This window comes from Pithys albifrons, chromosome 17, assembly GCF_047495875.1.
Source record: "Pithys albifrons albifrons isolate INPA30051 chromosome 17, PitAlb_v1, whole genome shotgun sequence".
NCBI lineage: Eukaryota > Metazoa > Chordata > Aves > Passeriformes > Thamnophilidae > Pithys > Pithys albifrons.
This window is the reverse complement of record NC_092474.1, coordinates 6288440-6308279: the sequence shown is the minus strand read 5'-3', so window position 1 is coordinate 6308279 and position 19840 is coordinate 6288440. Positions and strand designations below refer to the sequence as shown.

Here is a 19840-nt window from a genome sequence, read left to right as displayed (position 1 = left end):
GCTAGAACTGGCTATTTTTCATCCTTGGGTTGTGCTGCTCTGTTTTCTTGTGCAGCTTCTGGCCCAGTGATGGTAGTGGGTCTCAGGGACTGGGAAGGTGGTTGTGAGCTGAGGAGGAGACACGGACCAGAGAGAGTGCAGGTGCTGCCCAAGGTCTCAGATTCACCAGGACATGATTTTCACAGACTGGTAGAGTTCTGTTCTGCTTTAAAAAATGCTGTGTTGATAAAGAAATCTTTGGAGAACACAGAGAACTGATTTCAGCAGCAGCTCTGTTTTAAGGATATCTTTAGACTTTTCCTGCTGTGTTTTTATTACATGGGATTTATTTGCTTTGATGTGGAGGTTGCTGAATTCAGAGTGACTTTCTCAGTGTGCTGCTGTGGTTGTGTTGTGATATCTCTCTGTCCCCATATTTGTGTGCCACTGTAGCAATCTGTTTTACTCTTTGTATTTCTGTTTTCTGAATGTCTCCACTCACAAAACTTCAGACAGGGAAAAACCCACCTCTGTGGAGGAAGGGCTGAAACCTCTTTCCCACTCCCTAAATAAAACTGTGAGTCCAGCTGTAAATGAGGTGGAAGACGATGGCTGTGGCTTCCTTGCCCATCTGCAGCTGGGGATGGATTTTCAGGCTGTGTCCTCCTTGTGAGTGTGTGAGGCTGTTCCTGCTCAGAGCTCTCCCAGAAGGGCAAACACTTTGGGGAATGATGACGTGGCAGCACTCACAGGCTGCTCTAAGCACACCATGGCTTTCCCTTTTCCCTTTTCCTTGTCCCTCTCAACTGTGGCACTTGTCCTGCCAGCTGGAATCAGGAGGGACCCTGTTTGGGTTTGAACATGTGCTGTTCAGGGTGGATATGTCTTCATTATTTGCACTGTTATCATGAATGAGTCTGTGCTGGATGTTTTCAACCACAATTGACCTTCAGTGAGATAGGGATCTCGAGTCTGAACTGACAGAGAGTAATTGGGAGAAGATCCTGGGCTATCAGAGACATGATTTCTCTGTAGCCTGCAGCTTTTAAGATTCCCATTGCTAAAATTTTAACAGGGTGGCTCTAACTGTGTGTTAAGCCTGATGGATAGAGAGAATATGCCCTCTGGCATGGTGAAGGAGCCATGTCTTTTTTTATCCCCTTCCTCCTCTCAGGGGATAGAATAGATTTGCTTATGATGGACAGGTCCTGGAATTCTCTGAGTGGTTCCTGTGTGGGGTGCTCTGTGCAGTGTTACATTTCCAGTATGCTCAGGGTGTTTTCTGCAAATGAAAATGTCACTCCTGTCTTCAGCAGACTGATCACAACTGCTGCTTCCAAGCCACAGTGTCAGGGATTGGAGCTGGGAAGGCAGGGTAGATACTACACTGTTGTAAAGAGTTTAGAAAGATTTCATAATTATACCTCACCCCCATCCCTTCCATAAAGTTCTGTAACACAGCAAGGTGTTTTTCAGCAAGGAAAGAAACTGTGTATAATTATTCTTTTTGTTCAAGTGGATAACAGTGGGGAAAGTTGAGTGAGTTGCCCAAAAGCACAGGGGGAAGTGAACTGTTGTAGAACAAAAAGGTACTTGTGACTCTCTGTCCTGTGGTCAAGTCTGTGCTGCTCCTCCTCTGCCCTGAGCCAGATCACTGCCTGGTTTGGATGAGCTGCTTTGAGATGAAGGGGGTGAAGGTCTTTTTGCACTAAGTTGTGTGGGAGCCCAGACTGGATAACCCCTTGGAAACAGGTTCTCAACTGGTGCGTTTTCTCAGAAGACACCACAGCTGACCTTCACAGGAGCTGTTTCTCACAGAGAGACTTTATAAACCCCAAACCTCCCAGTCGGTGGAACCCTGGTAATACAGTGCTTAAAATACACTTCTCAACAAAGCAACTGCAGATTATGCTTATGCAGGGCCCCAGCTCAGAGCACAGTAACTCTGTCAGACACTGTTTTCATTGAAATGAATAAATAAAAATTGTGGCACGTTACATTACAACAAAACACTTGAAAACACAAAATTGAATCTCCCTTACCTTGAAGTTCTCCTTCCATTATTGATTCCCTTGGTGCTTTTTTGTTTTGTTTTGTTTTTGGTTTTTTTTTAGATTAGCAGCAGACTGTGTTGCTGTGTTTTGAAAGCAGCCTGCTCTTAATCTGCTGGTGCACCCGCCCTGTAATCCCCTGGTGCTCCAGAATAGGCTGGCACACTCCAGGTTAGCAGCAAGCCCTGTCCCCAAAGGCACATTCAGCCAAGGCAGCAGGTAACTGACTGCCAGGCTTAGGGAACAGGAGGCTGATTTGTTCTGGGGTCGGGTGTGAGTGGTGTTGGGTGCCCATGCCCAGGTGTGGCAGGCACAGCTGACAGCCGGTGGCAGGGACGCGGTGGCAGCTGGCAGAGTGGAATTGCAGCCCCCCCCCCCACCCTGGGCTTGTTTCCCATGGGAATAGGCCCCCAGAATGCCTTGGTGTTCCCTCCTCTCCTGCCTTTTGTTTCCACAGATTAGAGCAAGAGACAAAAAGTGGAGATGTCCCTTGGAAGCAGTTCTCTCGTAGCACTGCTGGCAGTAAATTATTCACACCTCCACAACGTGATCTCCATCGCTTTCTGCAGGCCTTATTTACGCTTGTGATTTGCCCCAGTTACAGCCATTAGTTCCTGTTCAGCAGAGCCACAGCACAGGAGGACAGAAACATGGTTTTCTTTGTGCAGATTTATGCCACTTTCTGTTAATGACACTGTCCTGGTGGTGGAGGGACGTGTCTCTGCTTTCACCCTCCTGTTTGATGCCACATCACTGGCATTTTCTCCCATCTAGGCTGAGCTTTGTGCCTCAGCCAGTTGTAAAACAGCTCACCAAGGCAGTGTGGCTTAGAGAAGGGGCTCCAGCACTGGATCCCAGAGCCTGGATTCCGATTCCTGGTTTTTCCCTAGATTTGATGTGTGACAATGAGCAAGTCGTGCTTTCTCCCAAGCATCTGTTTCCTCAGTTGTAAAATGGGAGAATGACATAAGCTGATTATGTAGCCTTTGAGGTGGGTACGTGTGCTGGCTACTGTGGACAAAGGCAAAACCAGTGTGAAATAAAGGTTGGATAACTGAGTGGGTTTTAGATGTTCTGGCTAAGATATTTTCTAATCCTGTTTATTTTTCCAAGAGGAGCATGGGGGTGTATTAGCACAGAGCAGAGAGGAGGAGCCGCTTTGGGGTGTTGATGCCACCACCTCAGCACACAAAATAGTCTGTTCTGTATTTCATGAGGAGGCTTTTTTGGAGGGAGGAAGTTCCCCTGCCCCCTGGATTTGGCTGCAATCAAGCCTTGCTGGTGTTTTTCTGTGACTGCCATTTTTTCACAGGCATTTCAGCTCAAACTTTCCTTTCAGGAGTCATTTCATGGCCATTTTGGTTTTGAGGAAAATGCAGGCGGGACTGAAGGAGTGGAGTGTACAGAGATGCTGGATTGTCCCAGGGCCTGTGGCAGAGCCCTGAGAACATGAAGTGGCCAATTCCCATCTCAGGGACAGCAACACACCGAGCTGACCTGGCCCTGCAGAGTTTTGATGTGCAGGGCTGAGCATTCTGCCCTCAGACCCTCTACCTGTTGCATCCCTGGTACCCAGCTGACAAATAACACCAATATCTTGGGACAAACCCTGCACGAGACAAGGAGCTCTCTGTGATCAGGGTGAATTCTCCAGCTCGGAACTGGGCTCAGCGTTTGTTTTGACCTCCCTGTTAACCAACCGGATGCTGAGCTTTCTCGCTAATGTCCCGTTAATCCTTCCTTAGGCATGATTCACGCTGCCCTAATCCAGGGCCGCTGCCCTGCAGAGCCAGGAGCTGGGAAAGGAACTTGACGTTAATTGTTCGCTCCATTTTCTGTCTCACTTCGGTTTCCTTCGCAGGGTGTTTTTGTTTGCAGCTCGATCTCGTACCCATTTCAGCCTGTAATAAAATTCACATTGACTTAACTGGGTGTTGCCAGAGTTAACTGTATTTTCCACAGAAATTCCTGCTATTGCCAGCCTGCATTCAGTGTTGCTCACTTAGTGAAGGAAATTGTACCTAATAAATAAGAAAAGTTGTGTGCTTGAGAGAACCATGGCCACTACTTTCTTATGCTGCTTTCACTGCTTGTTTGCACAGAGTTGGGTAACAATTGGGGTTCTTAGGGGGAAATTAAGATTAATAGTTCTTTAGACTCAGAAACTTGCCCTTATTCTCCTAAGAAGTACCTGCAGTGTATCAGGGATGGCATTATAAAACCAGTGGCATGTAATTCTGACAGTCTCAGTGTGTTTTGTCTTGTTGTCTGTAAAATAAGCACAACTGAAATCCTGTCTCAGAAGAGCAATGAGTATTCATGCACTAACAACTGTTTTATCAACAGTTAGTTGCTTGCAGAGAGGAAAGGCATTGAGGAGTTGATTTTGTGCTGTGCAGGGTTCCTGGGAGAATGATGATGTACAGCATTTTAACGTGCTTCCTCCCATCCTTTCCCCCTCCTCCCTCTGTGCTCACTCTCCTCTTAAAGCTGCAAAGCTGCCGAATCTGGTCTCTTTCGGATTTGTGGGAAAATTAATTGTGTGTGACTTAAGAGCTCTGCCTACTCCTAATTGAAGGCATAGAGGGCTGAAGCTTTGAAGAAAGCATAATTTTTCCCTAAATGTTTCCCAGTCATTTGAACTGAGTAGATGTTAATGAAAACCAGCATTAAAGCAGACAAACAAACACCCCCCCTCAAAGAAAAAAATAAAAATCAGCTGAATAAATCCCATTCCTGTCACATACTCACTAGACCATTCTCCAGTGCCCTTTAGAATAGGCAGCACCTGGCCCCAGTGGTACAGAAGTGTTTCAGCTGCGAGTCACAGTGCGAAGAAATTCAACATTCTTTTTCTAACTTTCAGATGCAAAAAGAAAACGCAGCACAGACAGCTATTCCTCAGATTCGTGGTTAGACATGGATGAAGAATCTTGTGATGCCCATCTCCAGGAGGAGAAGGATGACAGCTTGGATCAGAACTCCAAACCCTTGGTGGATGGCTCCTCCTCACCCAACAGCACACACTCAGAAGGGAAGGAGGCCACAGGACAGAAGCAAAAAGCCACAGTAATGAGGTACCTAAAAAGAACTTTGTCTAATGAGTCAGACGACAGCGTAAAGTCAACGACCCCCACGGACTATCCCAAAACACCCACCGGGTCTCCAGCTACAGAAGTTTCAACCAAATGGACTCACCTCACAGAATTTGAACTGAAGGGTTTAAAGGCCCTGGTGGAAAAGCTCGAATCTCTCCCGGAGAACAAGAAGTGTGTTCCAGAAGGCATCGAGGACCCGCAGGCTCTGCTCGAGGACATGAAGGTGGGTGTGATATTTGCTGATCCACACAACCTTGTTCTGTGGGCACAGAAGGCAGCAGGAGATCAGAGAGCAAAGCTCTGCCTCGGAGGGGTGGCAGCCTGTGCCTGGTGTCCACCATCCCACCATCATCCCTGTGCCCAAAGTCACCTCTGCTCCAGGAGGTGGCTGTTTGCAGCCTGCTCAGGTGACACAGTCCTTTCTGACTGCCAGAGCAGTGCCCAGAAGTCTAAATCCTCTCAGAGTTCAGCCCTTATGTCTCCTGTATAAATTTTATACCTCAAAATGTGTGTTTATATTTATAGTCTTAATCTGCCCTTTTTGGTCTAGTGTCTTCCTGGCTTAGCCCTCATTAGCTGACACCTACAAAATGGAAATACTTGATTGCAATTCAGAAGGTAGATTGTCTAACACACCCAGTTGCTCTTTTTTATTTCACCTTTTTCATTTTCCTTTCCTCCATTGCCCTCTATAGGTTGATAATTATTCTCCTCTGGTTCAATATACAGTTTTTGGAGCTGGTGTGAGGAGTGAGTGCTCACAAGTGACATGACTGCTCTTTACATTTTCAGTCTATGTACAAGAGGGGTCTTCAGCTACATATTTTCTGTACCCAAGAGCTCTGAGAGCCACAATCTGAGGGGAAAAAAAAGTGTTTGTGTGGTAAATGGGGAGTCTGCACTTTTTTGGTGTGAGTTGTGTAACAGCTGCTTAGAAAGGCTCAAAGGCAGTTAAAGGAAGCTGAACATGTGCACGGAAACCATATTCCATGATCTTGGTGCTTGGAAGTTGGATACACAGCACTCGTTTTGGGAAGCCACAGGAGCTCAGAAATTATTTTCTTGGAAAATCAGCCACTTTGTGTCTGACAGTGGACACAGGTGCCCAAAGCTGTGGCTGTAGTTTCACAGGCTTGCCTTGGGATCAGTCACCTGCTAATAGGAAACCAAAATGAGGCTTCAAGACCAGGGGCTGCATTGGTGGTGAAGCAGAAAGAATGGTAGTGCTCCTTCTCCAAGCTTGATGCACAAACCAATTTCCACTTAAAAATGAGATCCAGGAAGGGATACAGCACATCCTGGCTGGTGCAGATGTTCAGTGTGCTCATGCTCCCCTTTGGATGACATGCTCCAGTGTGCTGTGAGATCCTCCTCCAGCACAGCAAGGTACCAGATGGGAATCTGCTGCAAAGCTCCGTGTGGGAGGATCTGTTTTCTTACTCCTCTCCAGAGCGGTGGATTCACTGACTACAGAAATGGTGAACTGCAAATGGACATTAAAAACAAAAGGGCCCATATCACCTTTTTGGTGATTTGTGCTTTAACTGGTGTTCAGTGGGCACCTGCCAGTTTATTGTGTGCATCTTGCAGAGCTACAATCTTGATGTTCCCTCTCCTTTGACAACTTCCTGCTTCCAAACGTTCTCTCCTTGCCAGCACACACTGTAACCAGCACACACTGTAACCATCAGGATGTAGCCCAACATCTGGATATTGATGGTTCCCTGCTGGGTAAAGAGGCCATGGCCACATCTAAACACCACAAATGCTGCAGGATTGTTCTCCCTGGAATCACCTCTGTATGTCTGGTGAGTCTGTGACTGGTTAGTCAGAGTGAGACCTTTTTAAAACCATGTTAACTCAAACATCTTCTCGAGCAGTGTCTAAAGAACTGTAAAAGAACTTTTTCTTATCCATCTTTTTTACAGTCTTGGCTCACACATAAGGCAGCCCTCAATTTTCAGAGAGTGAATCAGTACAGAATAGCAGATTAATTAAAGCCCATATATCCTGATTCCTCCATAACTCCCTGTGGTTGCAAATCTCCTTCCCAGGTGCTCTGAATGAGTTGGGGCACTTGTGCCCAGGTCAGGGATTCCTTGAGTACATTTCCAGGATTCCAGCCTTCCCTTTGCTCATCAGCAAATTGTCTGAGGCAGCCACTGGTAAGGTGTCCCATTCCCATCTGCTTCTGGGACAACATCCCACCACTCCTTTCCCACTGTGTTCACTGACATGGTACAAAGCAGAGTAGTGGAGCCAAAGCATCCAGTCTCCTTGTAACAGGAAATCTGTTTTATTCAGTTTATTTGCTTAAAGAAAAAAATCAGACCCAAGTATGTCAGTGTGTGTTTGGTGCTTCCACCTTCAGAGGATGGAGGGGTTGCCAAGTGACAGATTCCAGCCCCTGAGCATTCATCCAGGATAATGCTCCTTGTAGGATTCCTGTGTCCCTGGGTGTGAGAATGCAGCTGTTCAGTGTTTCATCCCATCCTTGCTCTCCCCTCTGTGTCAGGTACATCCCTCTGTCCAGCTCCTGGGCTGAACACTGGGAATGAATGTTCCCTTGGGGATCCCAGGGATCCTCACCCTGTGCTTCACACGAGGTTATGGATGAGCTGTTGTTATCACAGGAAGGGAACTGGGGTGCAAGGAGATCAAGATAAAAGTGGCCATAATTTTGGATACTGGCTTTACATACCACAGGCGGGATTTTCAGAAAAGTGAGTGTTATTCAACAATGATACCTGCAAAGGATAATTGTAATTAGATTGAACCTGTAATTGCTTAACATTCCTGCAGAGCAGAAATTCTGATCTTTAGCATCCAGACCCCAAGCCAGGTGTGAGGAAGAGCAGGAGCACACAATTCATGACTGCCTGTGGAAACTTGATTTAAAAGGTTTTGCCCTGTGCCACATAGAGACATAATGGCAGAGGAAGAAACACAGTCCATTTTTCTAGAATAGTATTTATCTCCTTGACCGTGTTCCCTCTTCCTTCGCCCCTGGTTTTCCAGCCTGTACAGATAACAATAACCTGGGGGTTTCGCTGAGAGTGGAGTGAGCAAAAGCCCCTTTGCCTCCCCCTGAGGACTGTCCAGAGGGATCCTGCAGAAGCTGTGCAAGTCATCCATGCGGGGACTGTATTTGGCTCTACTCACAAGGTTTATTTCATGGGCAACCCAACTTTCAGTCATGTGATGTATTAATAATGCATCCTATTAAAAGTACCCTTTAAGTGCACCCATTTGAGAGTTATTTTTAACAAATGCATAGCAAGAACATGCTCTGACAAAGTCTGAAAGCTCTTGCTCTGCTTGGAAAGTCTTAAACAAGTTTCTTCCTGAAGAAAATAAATCTGTGTTTATTGTAGCACTTTTATTTCTTAACGAAATACACTCAGGAACTTTTCTGTAGGACATTCAAGTCTGGTTTTGTTCTTCAGGAAGATAATTCATGTTTTCAGAAAACAGGATATGGGTAGTTAAAGTGGAGAAAGGAAACCATTTTATTCAGTGCTGTGAAGTTCCACAGAACTAATCGGGGTAGCTCACAGAGAATCCAGGCTGAGCCAAAGGCTGCGTGACTGGATTGTTGCTCTTGGTGGTAAATACATCCACAGCTGTTTAATGCCAACTAGGTGAGACTTTTTGCAGTAAAGCAATTTATTTTCCTTATGAGAAGGGAGACTGAAAACTAAACTAAGGCTGTGTAAATTCCCTGCACATCATCTGAGCTCCAAACTAACTGCACCTGCCTGGTGGGGACAGAGCAATCCACAAGTGCCAAGTGCTGCCTCTGCAGATTGAGAGCCCATTTGTCACCGGGATCGATGGGGAGCAGCGGCACGGGGAGGCTCACGGGCACAGGGAGCAGCTCACTCCTTCCCTCAGCTCAGCAAGGAATTCAGTTCCTGTGCTCACCACCCCAGGAGCTCCTCAGGGGCCCCCAGAATTCCCAAAGCAGAGTTCACCCCATGGGAGATGCATCTGAGCTGTCGGCCGAGGAGGCGCAACCTCTGCATCCAAATGTCTGTGAGAGCAGGAATGGGAGGGAAAAGGGTCACACATGAAGGTTCCCCCCCTGGGAGGGCTCAGCCGACCCAGCTGCAGGAGGACAGAGGGCCTGGCATTGCAGCTGTGGGCAGGGTGAGCACCACAAGGCACTGCTGCCCTTGTTCCCACATCCCTGTTGGGGCTGGGGCTGGGGCTGGGGCTGGGGCTGGGGCTGGGGCTGGGGCTGGGGCTGGGGCTGGGGCTGGGGCTGTCAGAGGCACCTGCAGCCTCAGCCACTCCTTGTTTGCCAAATCTACATGAAGTATAAATAGTGCAACTCCAGCTCCCAAATTAAAAAATAAATCTCAACTGAGCTGTTAGAAAAGTACCTACTGAGGTACTTTTGAGTGGGATGAGAGAGAGAGGCAGGGAAAGCAATCACTGAGAGGTACTTGGACTTAGATAGTGGCCTTGGGGATTGGAAGAGTTTCACAGTGGCTTCTCCACTTCATATTTAGCTACCAAATGGTATTTCAGCCTCTCAGAGATGCAGTTGGGGTGGGCTTGTGCACAAAGAAGAGAACAGGGAGGTAACCATCGTACTTCTTGGTGTAGTTTGCCCCCCACATCACAGGACAGGTAGGGCTGAGCACACCTTTGATCGTGGCAGTCTGCAGCCCACATGAAACACCCTGCCAGGGATCCTTGCCCTGTGCAGCCTGATTTCCTCACACAGCGTTTCTGTGTGTTGCCAGCAGGATGGGAATTCCTTTGTGCTGTTGGGGAACAGGATTGCGAGATCTGCCTCCTAAGAATGCCACAGACCTTCCCCACTTCAAAGCAAAAACGCTGCCCCTCCTCAGAAGGGCTGTAAAAGTCCATTAGGGCAGAGGAAACTCAGTTTGAAGAACAGAGTTTGTCAAATATCCTCAGCTCCTTGGCAGCAGGGGAAGATTCTTGTGCAAGACAGATGATATCTATTGAAATATGTTCTTACTTTTCCTTGCCAAGAAATCTTACCCCCTTCTCATCCTGATGACAGGAAAAAAAACTCCTTCTACTGAATGCATTTCAGGGGAGCCATTCCTTGCTGTGTGTGTGAAATTAATGGCTGAGCTGAATCCTTACCCAGTTAACGAGCTGCTTTCCTCCAGGCCTGCTGTTGGCACCACAGCCCCCAGTGTAAGGAGCCTTGTGCTGGGGGAGCATCATGTTGTCCCTCGAAGTGGAGCCCTGTGGCTCCTCTTTATCTTCTTTTTTGTCTTGTTTCCAAGCAGGTGAGCAGCCCCTGCCTCCTGCAGCCTGTTGTGTGCCGACACCTGACGCTGCAGTCGGAGCGACTGTGGCTCTGCTGCACACACAGCCCTTGTTTTCAGCTGCCTGAGATGAGAAGCTGACATAGCTTTACATTTCTCCTTGGATAATATTTTCACGTGATACATATGATAACAAGAAACCTTCATTACCTTGCCAAGTTCTTGGAATATACTCTGCTTTCTATTGAACTCCGAGTCTCTGACAGTTGTTAGTGGGAATGTTAAGTCTTTCTGTCTTACAGGCTTTCAAATCTAAGAGTAGCAAACTAAAAAGGGAATTAATTTGTCCTTTGTTGTATGGCTCTCCAGTGCTGCCTTGTTCTGGAGATTTTTGGTTTTGCAGTGAGATTACAAAAGAGCTCTCCATTTTTAGGATGGAAAACTAACTTTCAGACCGTGGTTACAGGTCAGTTAAAGCAGTGATCCCTCTCAGTACAAAAAGAACATGAGAAAAGAGGGGCTCACTTAACCCCAGCTCAGCCAAGAGTTAACCTGCCAATGATCAGTCCATGTGTAAAAGTTGTTGGGTGTGTCACAGGGCTGCAGGTACAGCACAGACTCTGCACCACAACCGGGCTGGGGTGAGCTGGGTGTTACCCCTCACCTTTGCAAACCCCTGAGTGCAGCCACAGGGTGGGCTGATAACCTGGGCATGGACTGGCATTGCTTATTGTGGCCACTGGTGCTGCTTTTGGCCTAACCAGTATGGAGAGCAGCCGTACTGGTGTGGTGGTGTGTGAGGGAGCTGTGCTGGGACTGTTACTGTGTTAGTAACACAGCTCTGATTTCAGCACAGCCTGGGGAATTGGGCTCAGTGTGACAGGTTGTCTGAGCTCCAGGGAGGAAGCCACCCCAGGGACACTCATCCAAGCTCGGGCTCTTGGGGACTGAGACGTGCCATCATACCCTGGGCTTTAGCTGGATGATTACAGATGAATTCCAAATGCACTTCCTATTAAAACAATTACTGTATTTTAAGCTCTTTTTGTATAGTGTGTGAAATTTCTAATTACTAGAGCTCTTCACTGGGGACTGACAGAGCCTGTTGCCTCTTGTTGGCTAATTAAGATTTTTTCATGTACTTCATGAACTTCATTAGGGTTATCTCCTAAATATTCTGTTGAGGTAATTTCCAACCTGTCCTTCTTGTTTGCTCCATTGGACCATTTTTTCCTTTTGCCTTTAACCTGTTAGTGCTGATTTGGGCTCCAGTTTTCAGCAGCATAGCAGAATCCTCTTCCCAACACTCATTCTTTGTTTTCATTTCTTCTTTTTTCAGCCACCTGAACACCAAATGTGGTTAATTTAGTGAGTACATGGGGAGTCATGGGAAGCCATCATGGGCTATTCCCAACTGCACAACCGAGGACACTCAGACAGTGTTTTACCCTCCCTGTGTGGAGTTGCTGGTCTTGGGAGTGATTCCCAGTGGTGGGAGCTGTGTCAGCCAGTGCTGCCCACTCAGGAGCTTTCCAGAACAGCACAGCAAAAGACTTGGTGGGGGTGGAAAGGAGGGCACACCAGTCTTTATTCCCTTAATGCTACACTGTCTGGAGTCAGATCCTTTCCTGGGGAACACTCAGGAACCCGAATGCTGATCACAGAAAGGGAACTGGGTTCCAGCAGCTCTGGGCTGCCCATCAGTGGGCAGGGAAGGGCTGTGGGAATGACAGTGCTCTGGGACTGTCACATGCAAAAAGGTGAAGGGTTCCAGAGCACACTCTGTATCTTGGCTCACCTGAATGTTCAGGCAGCTGAGCATTGCTCTGACCTGCACACCTGGTGCCTGGGACTGCTGAAATAAAAAGGTGGCAAACCTTGGTGATTCTCAGGCCTTTTGGAGACTTGATTAGGAGAGAATCTGGTGGATGTGTTGGTTGGGATGTAGGGGAGCTGCAGTGTAAAGGGAGAGGTGATAGTGGTGGGACACCAGCCTTGGGCACAGCAATCTTAGAGTCTGTAACACCTGAGGTGGCTGATGGCTGGTTTGGTGCCTGTTCTGCAAGAAGTTTCACATCTCCGATGGTGACAGGTGTGAGAGTTTCAGTGTGAATGGGAGTCTGGGAGCCAAAGGGACTTTCAGAGATCTTCTCAAGTCTCACCAGGGTGGGGTGTTGTCTTCTGTGGGTCTCTGCACTCCTCGGGGCAGGAATGTTTCTCTGGTTAATAAAGGCCTTTTCATTTGCAACAGAACATACTGAAGGAACATGCTGATGATGACCAAAATCTTGCCATTTCGGGTGTCCCCGTGGTCAGCTGGCCCAAGAAGACCACAAAGGTAATGAGATACAGTTATTTATTAATTATTCTTCTGGTCTAGTGTTTATTATCTATAATCTGACAAAGTGCTGTCTATGATCCCTTGGCAGCTTCTGGCTTTTTTCACAAAAATTGTTATTTTTAATGATTTTATGATTAGGTCTTGAAGCAGAAAGAAAAAGTGCCTCAGCGAGGAAAAATCATTAGAGTTTCTATTTAGAAAGGATTTGTTTGGGCCTTACTTATCAATATAAAACTTCAATACATCTTGGTCATTTACTAGTTATGGGGAGATCTAAAAATGTTGATGCATTTTGTGTAAAATTAAATGGTGTGTAAATGCCACAAACCAGTCACTTGGTGAACACTGAACAAGAGGGTGGTTTTTCTCCTACACTGTGAGACTTCCTGAATTCTCTGCAAGATGTGCCACTGTAACTTTGAAGGATTGTTTCCTGTCCTTATATCTTAATTTTCCCTCCTATATGTGAGAGTAATTCTTTTCACTTTGCAGGACAGCTCTGAGGTTTGCTTTGTTAATGCTTGTAAAGAATATGAAATAATTAACTAAAGAATAATGTCAAAAGGCTAGATGTTATTTATAACAGTGGTATGTTTACCACACTCCAGTTATTCCGCATGCTGCAAAAGCAGCTTTGCTTATTTAGAAGATGTCTCATCGCTTCTATTTTTACCTCCATTTTTCACTGAATTAGTTTTATAATACATTATTTCTTCAGAAACACTGAAAGGGTCAATCAGCTCAAATCAGGCTTCAATCTGAAAATCTGTTGTTACCATTGTAAATACCTTTCAAATAATTAAAGGGAGAAATAATCCACTCAGTTCTCACTTTCTGTGCTGGTGCATTTCTCGTGGCTTTGCCTCTCATCACATGTAGTCAGGAGAATTTGCTGTTTTCAGATGGGAAGTGGGAGACCATAAACATGGAACTGCCAGGGGAGAGTGGGGCAGGATGAGCAGCACATCGTGTTCCTCCTTGGTTTCTTTTTGGGCTTTAGCTCAGCACAGCTCAGATAACTTGTATCTTGTTAAATGCACATTTCCCTTTTAGCCTCTGATAAATCAGTGGGAATGTGCTCTGTGTTTGAAACATTTATTTGTTTAGAAACAACAGAGGAGGACCTTGAGAAGCAGGTGTGGGGTTCTCTGCGCTGGCTTGATGGCAGCTGTTCATTCCTCAGTCAGGTATATTGAATAAAGCAAAATCTCTGTGACCAGAGGAAAGGTGGGGTGTGAAACAGCAATTAAAACTAAGAAACAACTGACTTTCTTTTGAGTTTGTGATGGAAGGGAGGATTTTGTTGCTTTGAGGCTTTTATAAGCCTTGGCATTTGCAAATGTTCTTGTTCACTTTATTTTGGAATCCTTGATAAATGCTTAATTTCTTCTGTTTTATTCTCTGTACTGGCAACATAACTGCAACTGTAAAAGATTTGTAATTTTTGTGACTTAAATCTTATCCCTCTTTGCAAAATCCCTCTTGCTGGCTGCAAGGGGGCTTTTAACTTTCCTTTAGCCTTTCTGAAAGCTTTTAGAAGGCATCATTTCCAGTGGCAAGACAACAGCAAACACATCAGTTAGCAACAAACATGAGGAAAACTTGCACAGAAAGTCAGGCTTTAGGTTGAAGTTTGGAAATAAATAAAAAATTGTGACAGAAGAAATCTTTTCACCATTCTCTTCATATCTGCCTTGCTTGCCCTGTGATCAGTGTGTGTTGTGTCTTACATTTTAGTTGAAAGGTGCACATGCAGATAGGGCTGTTGTTTCCCAAAAGGAATGTGTTGTTGTGCTTCTCATTGGCAAATGGCCTTGTCATCTTCCATGTTACAGCAGTTTCCTTTCCTGGGAACAGAGGCCGAGTGAACAGGCTGGGAAAAGACATCTTAGAGTTGAGCCTTTGAGTCCCACATTAAAATCTGTGGGCAGGACAATGTAGTGGAGATTTATCTAAAAGCAGTGTTAGTAGTTAAGCTTGGTTATTTCTCCTTTGTTCTCTGTAAGCCCTGATAATAAACCAGAAGGTTTTATAGAGAAGAGAGAAGAAAAACCCCTGGAGAGGGGGAAACTCCCTTGAAAAAGGGATTGTAGCTGGTGGATCAAGTCTCCATGGCCAGGAGATTCCACAAGCACAAACCTAACAGTAGTTTTGCTTTCTGCAGTCTTGCTTTTGTAGTTTGTAGGAGAAATGGCAGATGCCTCTCAGTGCCTTCCCTGAGATCCTTGTGTGTCCAGGGAGCTGGAGATCCAGCAGCAGCTCCTGTGGGGCTTGCAGGGAAAGGACATTGTCTGATTCCAAGAGAAAGAAAAGGATGGAAACTGAAATCCAGAAAGAAGAGGAAATAAAGGGAAAACATGGCTCTTGCTTTCACCCAAGAGAAGGCTCCAGAAGAGATTTAGAAAGACAAGAGCAGCAGATGGAGAAGGAAGAATAAAGCCAGCATTAAATGCCAAAACATTTCAAAGAAAATGGAAATGACTGTAAAGAACAGAGGGGAAGGGACCAGAAATGGTGAGAGAGCAGGATTAGGAGAGAGACAAGTACTGAGAAGGGATGGAGTGGGGAAAGCAGAGAGAGAGGACTCTGACTAAAGTCAAAGATCCCTGGAACAGGGACAGGAAGTGGCTGTGAATAACCCAAGCTGTGGAAGGGCGAGCTGAGTTATGTTGACTTGCTTTTGAAAGAACATGCCTTTGATAATCTGGATGATTTTTGGAGCAGCAAGTACTATTTCCCTTCAATCCTGAGTCCCAGTCCCTCTGATGTGCTGCTCGTGTGCTGTGCCAGCAGCTCTCACAGCTTTGGGCTGGGAAGGGCTGCTGGGAGCCCGTGACCTGCTGGGTTTGGGCAGGAGGAGTGTCCATTGCCCTCAAACCCCACTTCACAGAGGGCAAGGTGTGATGGGCAGGACGTTCAGCTGAGCCCAGGGCAGGCCCCTGTGTGTGCTGTGCCCCCACTGTGCTGTATCCCTCCCGTCCACCTTTTCCAAAGCCATGTGGGGCTGGCAGTTCCCCTGCAGTGCCCTGACAAAGGACATTACCCACTGGGAAAAGAAGGAGAAGCAATAACCAGTGATGGTTTGGTGAGGAGGTGAAACCAGGGGGTGCCACGTGCTGGTGGTGTGGTGAGGGCACAGAATGGGCTGTGCCTGCTCTGGCTCTGCTGCAGCACCGAGTGTGGCACAGCACGGCTCCCTCAGCTTTGCCAGGTGGAGATGGGGCTGCCCTTCTGGGAGCCTGGAAGGGGAAATTAATGTTTGTAAAGATCTGTGGCATCTTCAGCAGAGTCTTTTAGTGAAGTGTGTGAACCATTATTATTTTATGGTAATAGAGAGATGGAGTGTGATTCACAGGCACCTCTTCGGATCATATTTACTGATTTTTATGGAGCTATTTTAAGTTGTTTGTGCTCCTAATTTATTGATAATTATTCAGTATAATAGTGACGTTCCTTTAGGTACCTGGGGTTTTTTTCCCCTTTGAAAAGTCTCTTGCAGAAGAAGCAAGAACCTGCCTTTTTGCTATAGAGTAAGAGAGAACAGTGCCAGGGATCTCAGGATATGTACAACAGCCCTAATTTAGGCCTGTTCAAGGAATTAGGGGTGTGGGACCAAGTGGATATTGAAACCTGCTTGTCCTGGATGAAAGACCTCCAGGATCAAGTCCAGCCTTTGACTGAATCCTGCCACGAGCTGTGAGAAGGGAAGAGCTCCATGGGGTACCATGCCTTGAAATGCTGGGTTCTTAAGCAACGAAAGAGGAGTAAGAAATCATCCTAACTTACTTCTCTGCTGTAGGGGTGACAGTGTGTGTGTATCCCCTGATGTCTGAGGTAATTGGTGGAGAGATTGATACAGAGCAGTTCCGAGTGTATCCTTAAAGCAGTTTGGGGTGCACCCTTAAGGAGCAGAGAACCACCTGTAGAATGTGGGATACCTTGTGACCAGTGGGATGTTTCCATGTATGCTTTGTGAACTAATTAACCAACAGTGTGCTGGCATGTTTATACAAGAGTAGCTAAATGGTGAAGCTGTAACTAAAATTAAACCCTAAGTTGTAAGTCTTCTGATCAAGCCTTGTGGTGCTGCTGTGCCTGATCTCTTCTGACCTCCATTAGCACCCTCCTTACCCCTACAAAGGGTGACCCCAACACTCCCCCATCCCTGGGACATGAATTTGCGGATGGTGTGAATGGAGAGCGGGGCCTCAGCCTGATCTTGCACTGGTGGCTGGTCCCTGGTGCAGGAAGGCAGTGACCCCCAAGCCCAGCCTTGATGCCCAACCTCAGGAGCTGCCGGAGTTCCAGAGTCCCCATTTATCTGCACAGGGATTAGGGACAGCACTTCGTTTAAGGAACTCGGAATATGGCCCAAGCAGAAAGGCATTTTTCAAACCATTTCCTATTTCTGGAAGGCAACAGTCAACTCCAGCAGCATGTAATTACACTCTGTGGCAGTGCCTTCTGTTTTTATTGTGATAAAGATCTTTAGTTGTCTATGAAGAGCAGCTATAAAGAACTAAAATATGTTTGGACTCTCTTCTTCTGTGAAGAGTTAGAAATGCAGACTGTGAGCTGGATTCTCATCTTTCTTACCTGGCACAAACCTAAAGCCACTGCATTTGTAATGATAGTGAGTGTCCAAGTGTGTCTAGGTCTGGCTGTGAGCAGGAGATGGAGCTGTAATTTTCAGCAGCTGGTAGAAAATGCTGCAATATGGGGCTGTTTTTCTGATGCCTCTTCATACTCTTTCTCTGTGTAATTTTTACTTGTTGATTTTAAAAGAAGATACTTCAGAAGTATAATAAGGAAATGGGAATATCCTTATTTAAAGGAGTACTATTAATTAGTAAATACCACAAACTGAAATTTTAATTGGATTATATATATTTTCAAGCACACCCTTCCCTGCAATTGGCAACGCAAATAATGTTCATAGCTCTGTATCAGGCCATGAGAACCAGGAAGAAAAAGTGATCACTGGGAAAGAAAAGATGACAGCCCTCAGGCTGGGGTTTTGTTGGGTTGAGGTGGTGGTGGGTGGGCACAGCATCGAAAGGGACCTTCTCAGGTGGCACCATCTGATTCCAGCCATTTGTGAGTTCTGTCCTACAGCAGTTTAGTTCTTACCCCATTATTTTTCCTAGAAATATTTTTGCAGAATTCTACAGATCCATCCATGGATCTGAAAAAGGAGGATTAACTCATAGGAATGATGTGTGAGGGGCAGAGCCAAAGGCTGGTTGCTGTGGCTGAGGAAGGCTGTGCTCCATCAGCCCCCAGACCTGCAGCACCACGTCCTGATTCTGGAGGTGCCCAGTCCCAGCCCTTTGAAGGAACAAAGCAGAAAGACAGAGATCTTCCCTTTGCTTATCTTCCCCGCTAAGCTGGGAGATTGTATCTTCATCTTTTCTGCTCAGTGTCCCCTGGCAGAATTTTTTTCCCTCTGTGAATTTACCTAATAATTTGTGGAACCTGTTGATGTGTTTGATCCCCACAGCATCCTGTGGCTGCGTCCCCTGCGGTTCAGTAAAGCTCTGTGTAGATAAGTACTTCCTTATGCTGTTTCACATCTGTCCTTTAATATCATAAATACACTTAATTCCCTCTGTATCAAGCATTTTGAGAAATTTGAATGAGGTCTCTGTTCATCTCTGTGCTGTCAAGGATTTTTTATGTCCCTGTTACAGCATCTCAGGATTTTTTTTCGCTACTCCCAAGGTGAAAACCACAAGTGAGTTCAATCTTTTCTGGTACACAAACCATAACATATGTTGGAGCGTTTTCCTCACTCTGTTCTCGTTCCATTATAGGTGGTTTTGAGGGGAGGGTGAATGTGGGACTCTAGAGCACTTGTAGTGTTCAATATATGATTTTAGGGGCAGAGCCTGGAAGGACCAGCCTGGCCCAGCACTGCTGAAGGGGGAGAGGGTTGTTGTGTAAACACTTCAGGGAGTGTAAACATCAGGGCAGGAAAAGAACTATTTAAGCTGATGGACAATGTTGGTATGGGAAGAAATGAATATAAACATCCCATAAATAGATTTAGGCTGGAAATAAGATTTCTGATCATTGTGCAGAGTCTGAACCAAAGGGTGCACAAGAAAACCAGTAGACACCTGTGGTGGAAACAGGGGCAGATTCTTAGAAATACCTTGTATTTTAAATAATTAAAGGTGGTGGGATTAGCCACCAGATCCAGAGTCCAGAGATGTCCTGGTGCACTTTCATGTGTCTGCTGCCATTCTCCAGCAAGGACCCTTTTCTTCTTTTCATGGTATTTCACATTAAAAATGCTGGCAAGAGATCTGCCAGTTTTTAATAACAGGGCTCCTTTATTTATGGCTCCAATTCTGTGCAACATTATGCATTAGATCAAGCTTAAGAAATAATAAGTAAATGGACTAAGAATCAATGGGCACAATAAATTTGATTGCATGCAGAAATTTGAGGGTAAAAGCCTAAAATGGAATGTTTTGATTAACTTGAAACCAATGTGACTTTTCAGAGGTGTTGGGCATTGTTTTATATCAGTTTTTCTTTCAGTTCAGGGGGAGAGGTGTGAGGTGGACAAAGAACATTCCTGAAAACCTTTGAATGAGTACTTCCAGTTTTTACTTGCTTGCTTACTAAGAATTCCTGCCATAGCTCTGGCTGGGGCAGCTCCACCCAGAGGAGCAGGAGCAGTGAGGGACTCCTTACAGCAATTAGTGCTTTAACAAGAGCAGTGGCTGAAACAGATCTGAGCACGTAGAAATGGCACAACATCAAACCAGCATCAGCTTCAGGAGCCTGCCCAGGGGCTCCCACCAGGAAAGCAACATTCCTGACAGCAGAGTGGGAAAACGCTGCCAGATTCCCTGGGACAGACCAGTCCTTGGAGACCTACTCAGGGTACTTCCTGTGGGAATACAAATGTGATGGAGAGTAAATATTGACAATTAAAACCAAGCACTTAAGCATTAAAGTAAAAATTGAGTCTATCTAAAATGCTGGAAAAATCTGGGAAGGGGGAAAAACAAGATAAAGGTAAACAGACAGCAAAACATTTCAGTGTAAATTGTGTACAATGTATTTTTCTGGTTGAGATTCAAGTTTTTCATCTGTCATTCCAAGTGG

The 19840-nt window shown here is 45.9% G+C and overlaps 1 protein-coding gene across 1 annotated transcript in view; it reads left to right on the top strand.

Annotated features, from left to right (window-relative positions):
• KDM2B (lysine demethylase 2B) overlaps positions 1-19840 on the top strand; it is a 107183-nt gene that overhangs the window by 56707 nt on the left and 30636 nt on the right. The window contains 2 exon segments of the mRNA XM_071572439.1: positions 4897-5351; positions 12632-12718. Coding sequence (XP_071428540.1) covers positions 4897-5351; positions 12632-12718 — 542 coding nt within the window.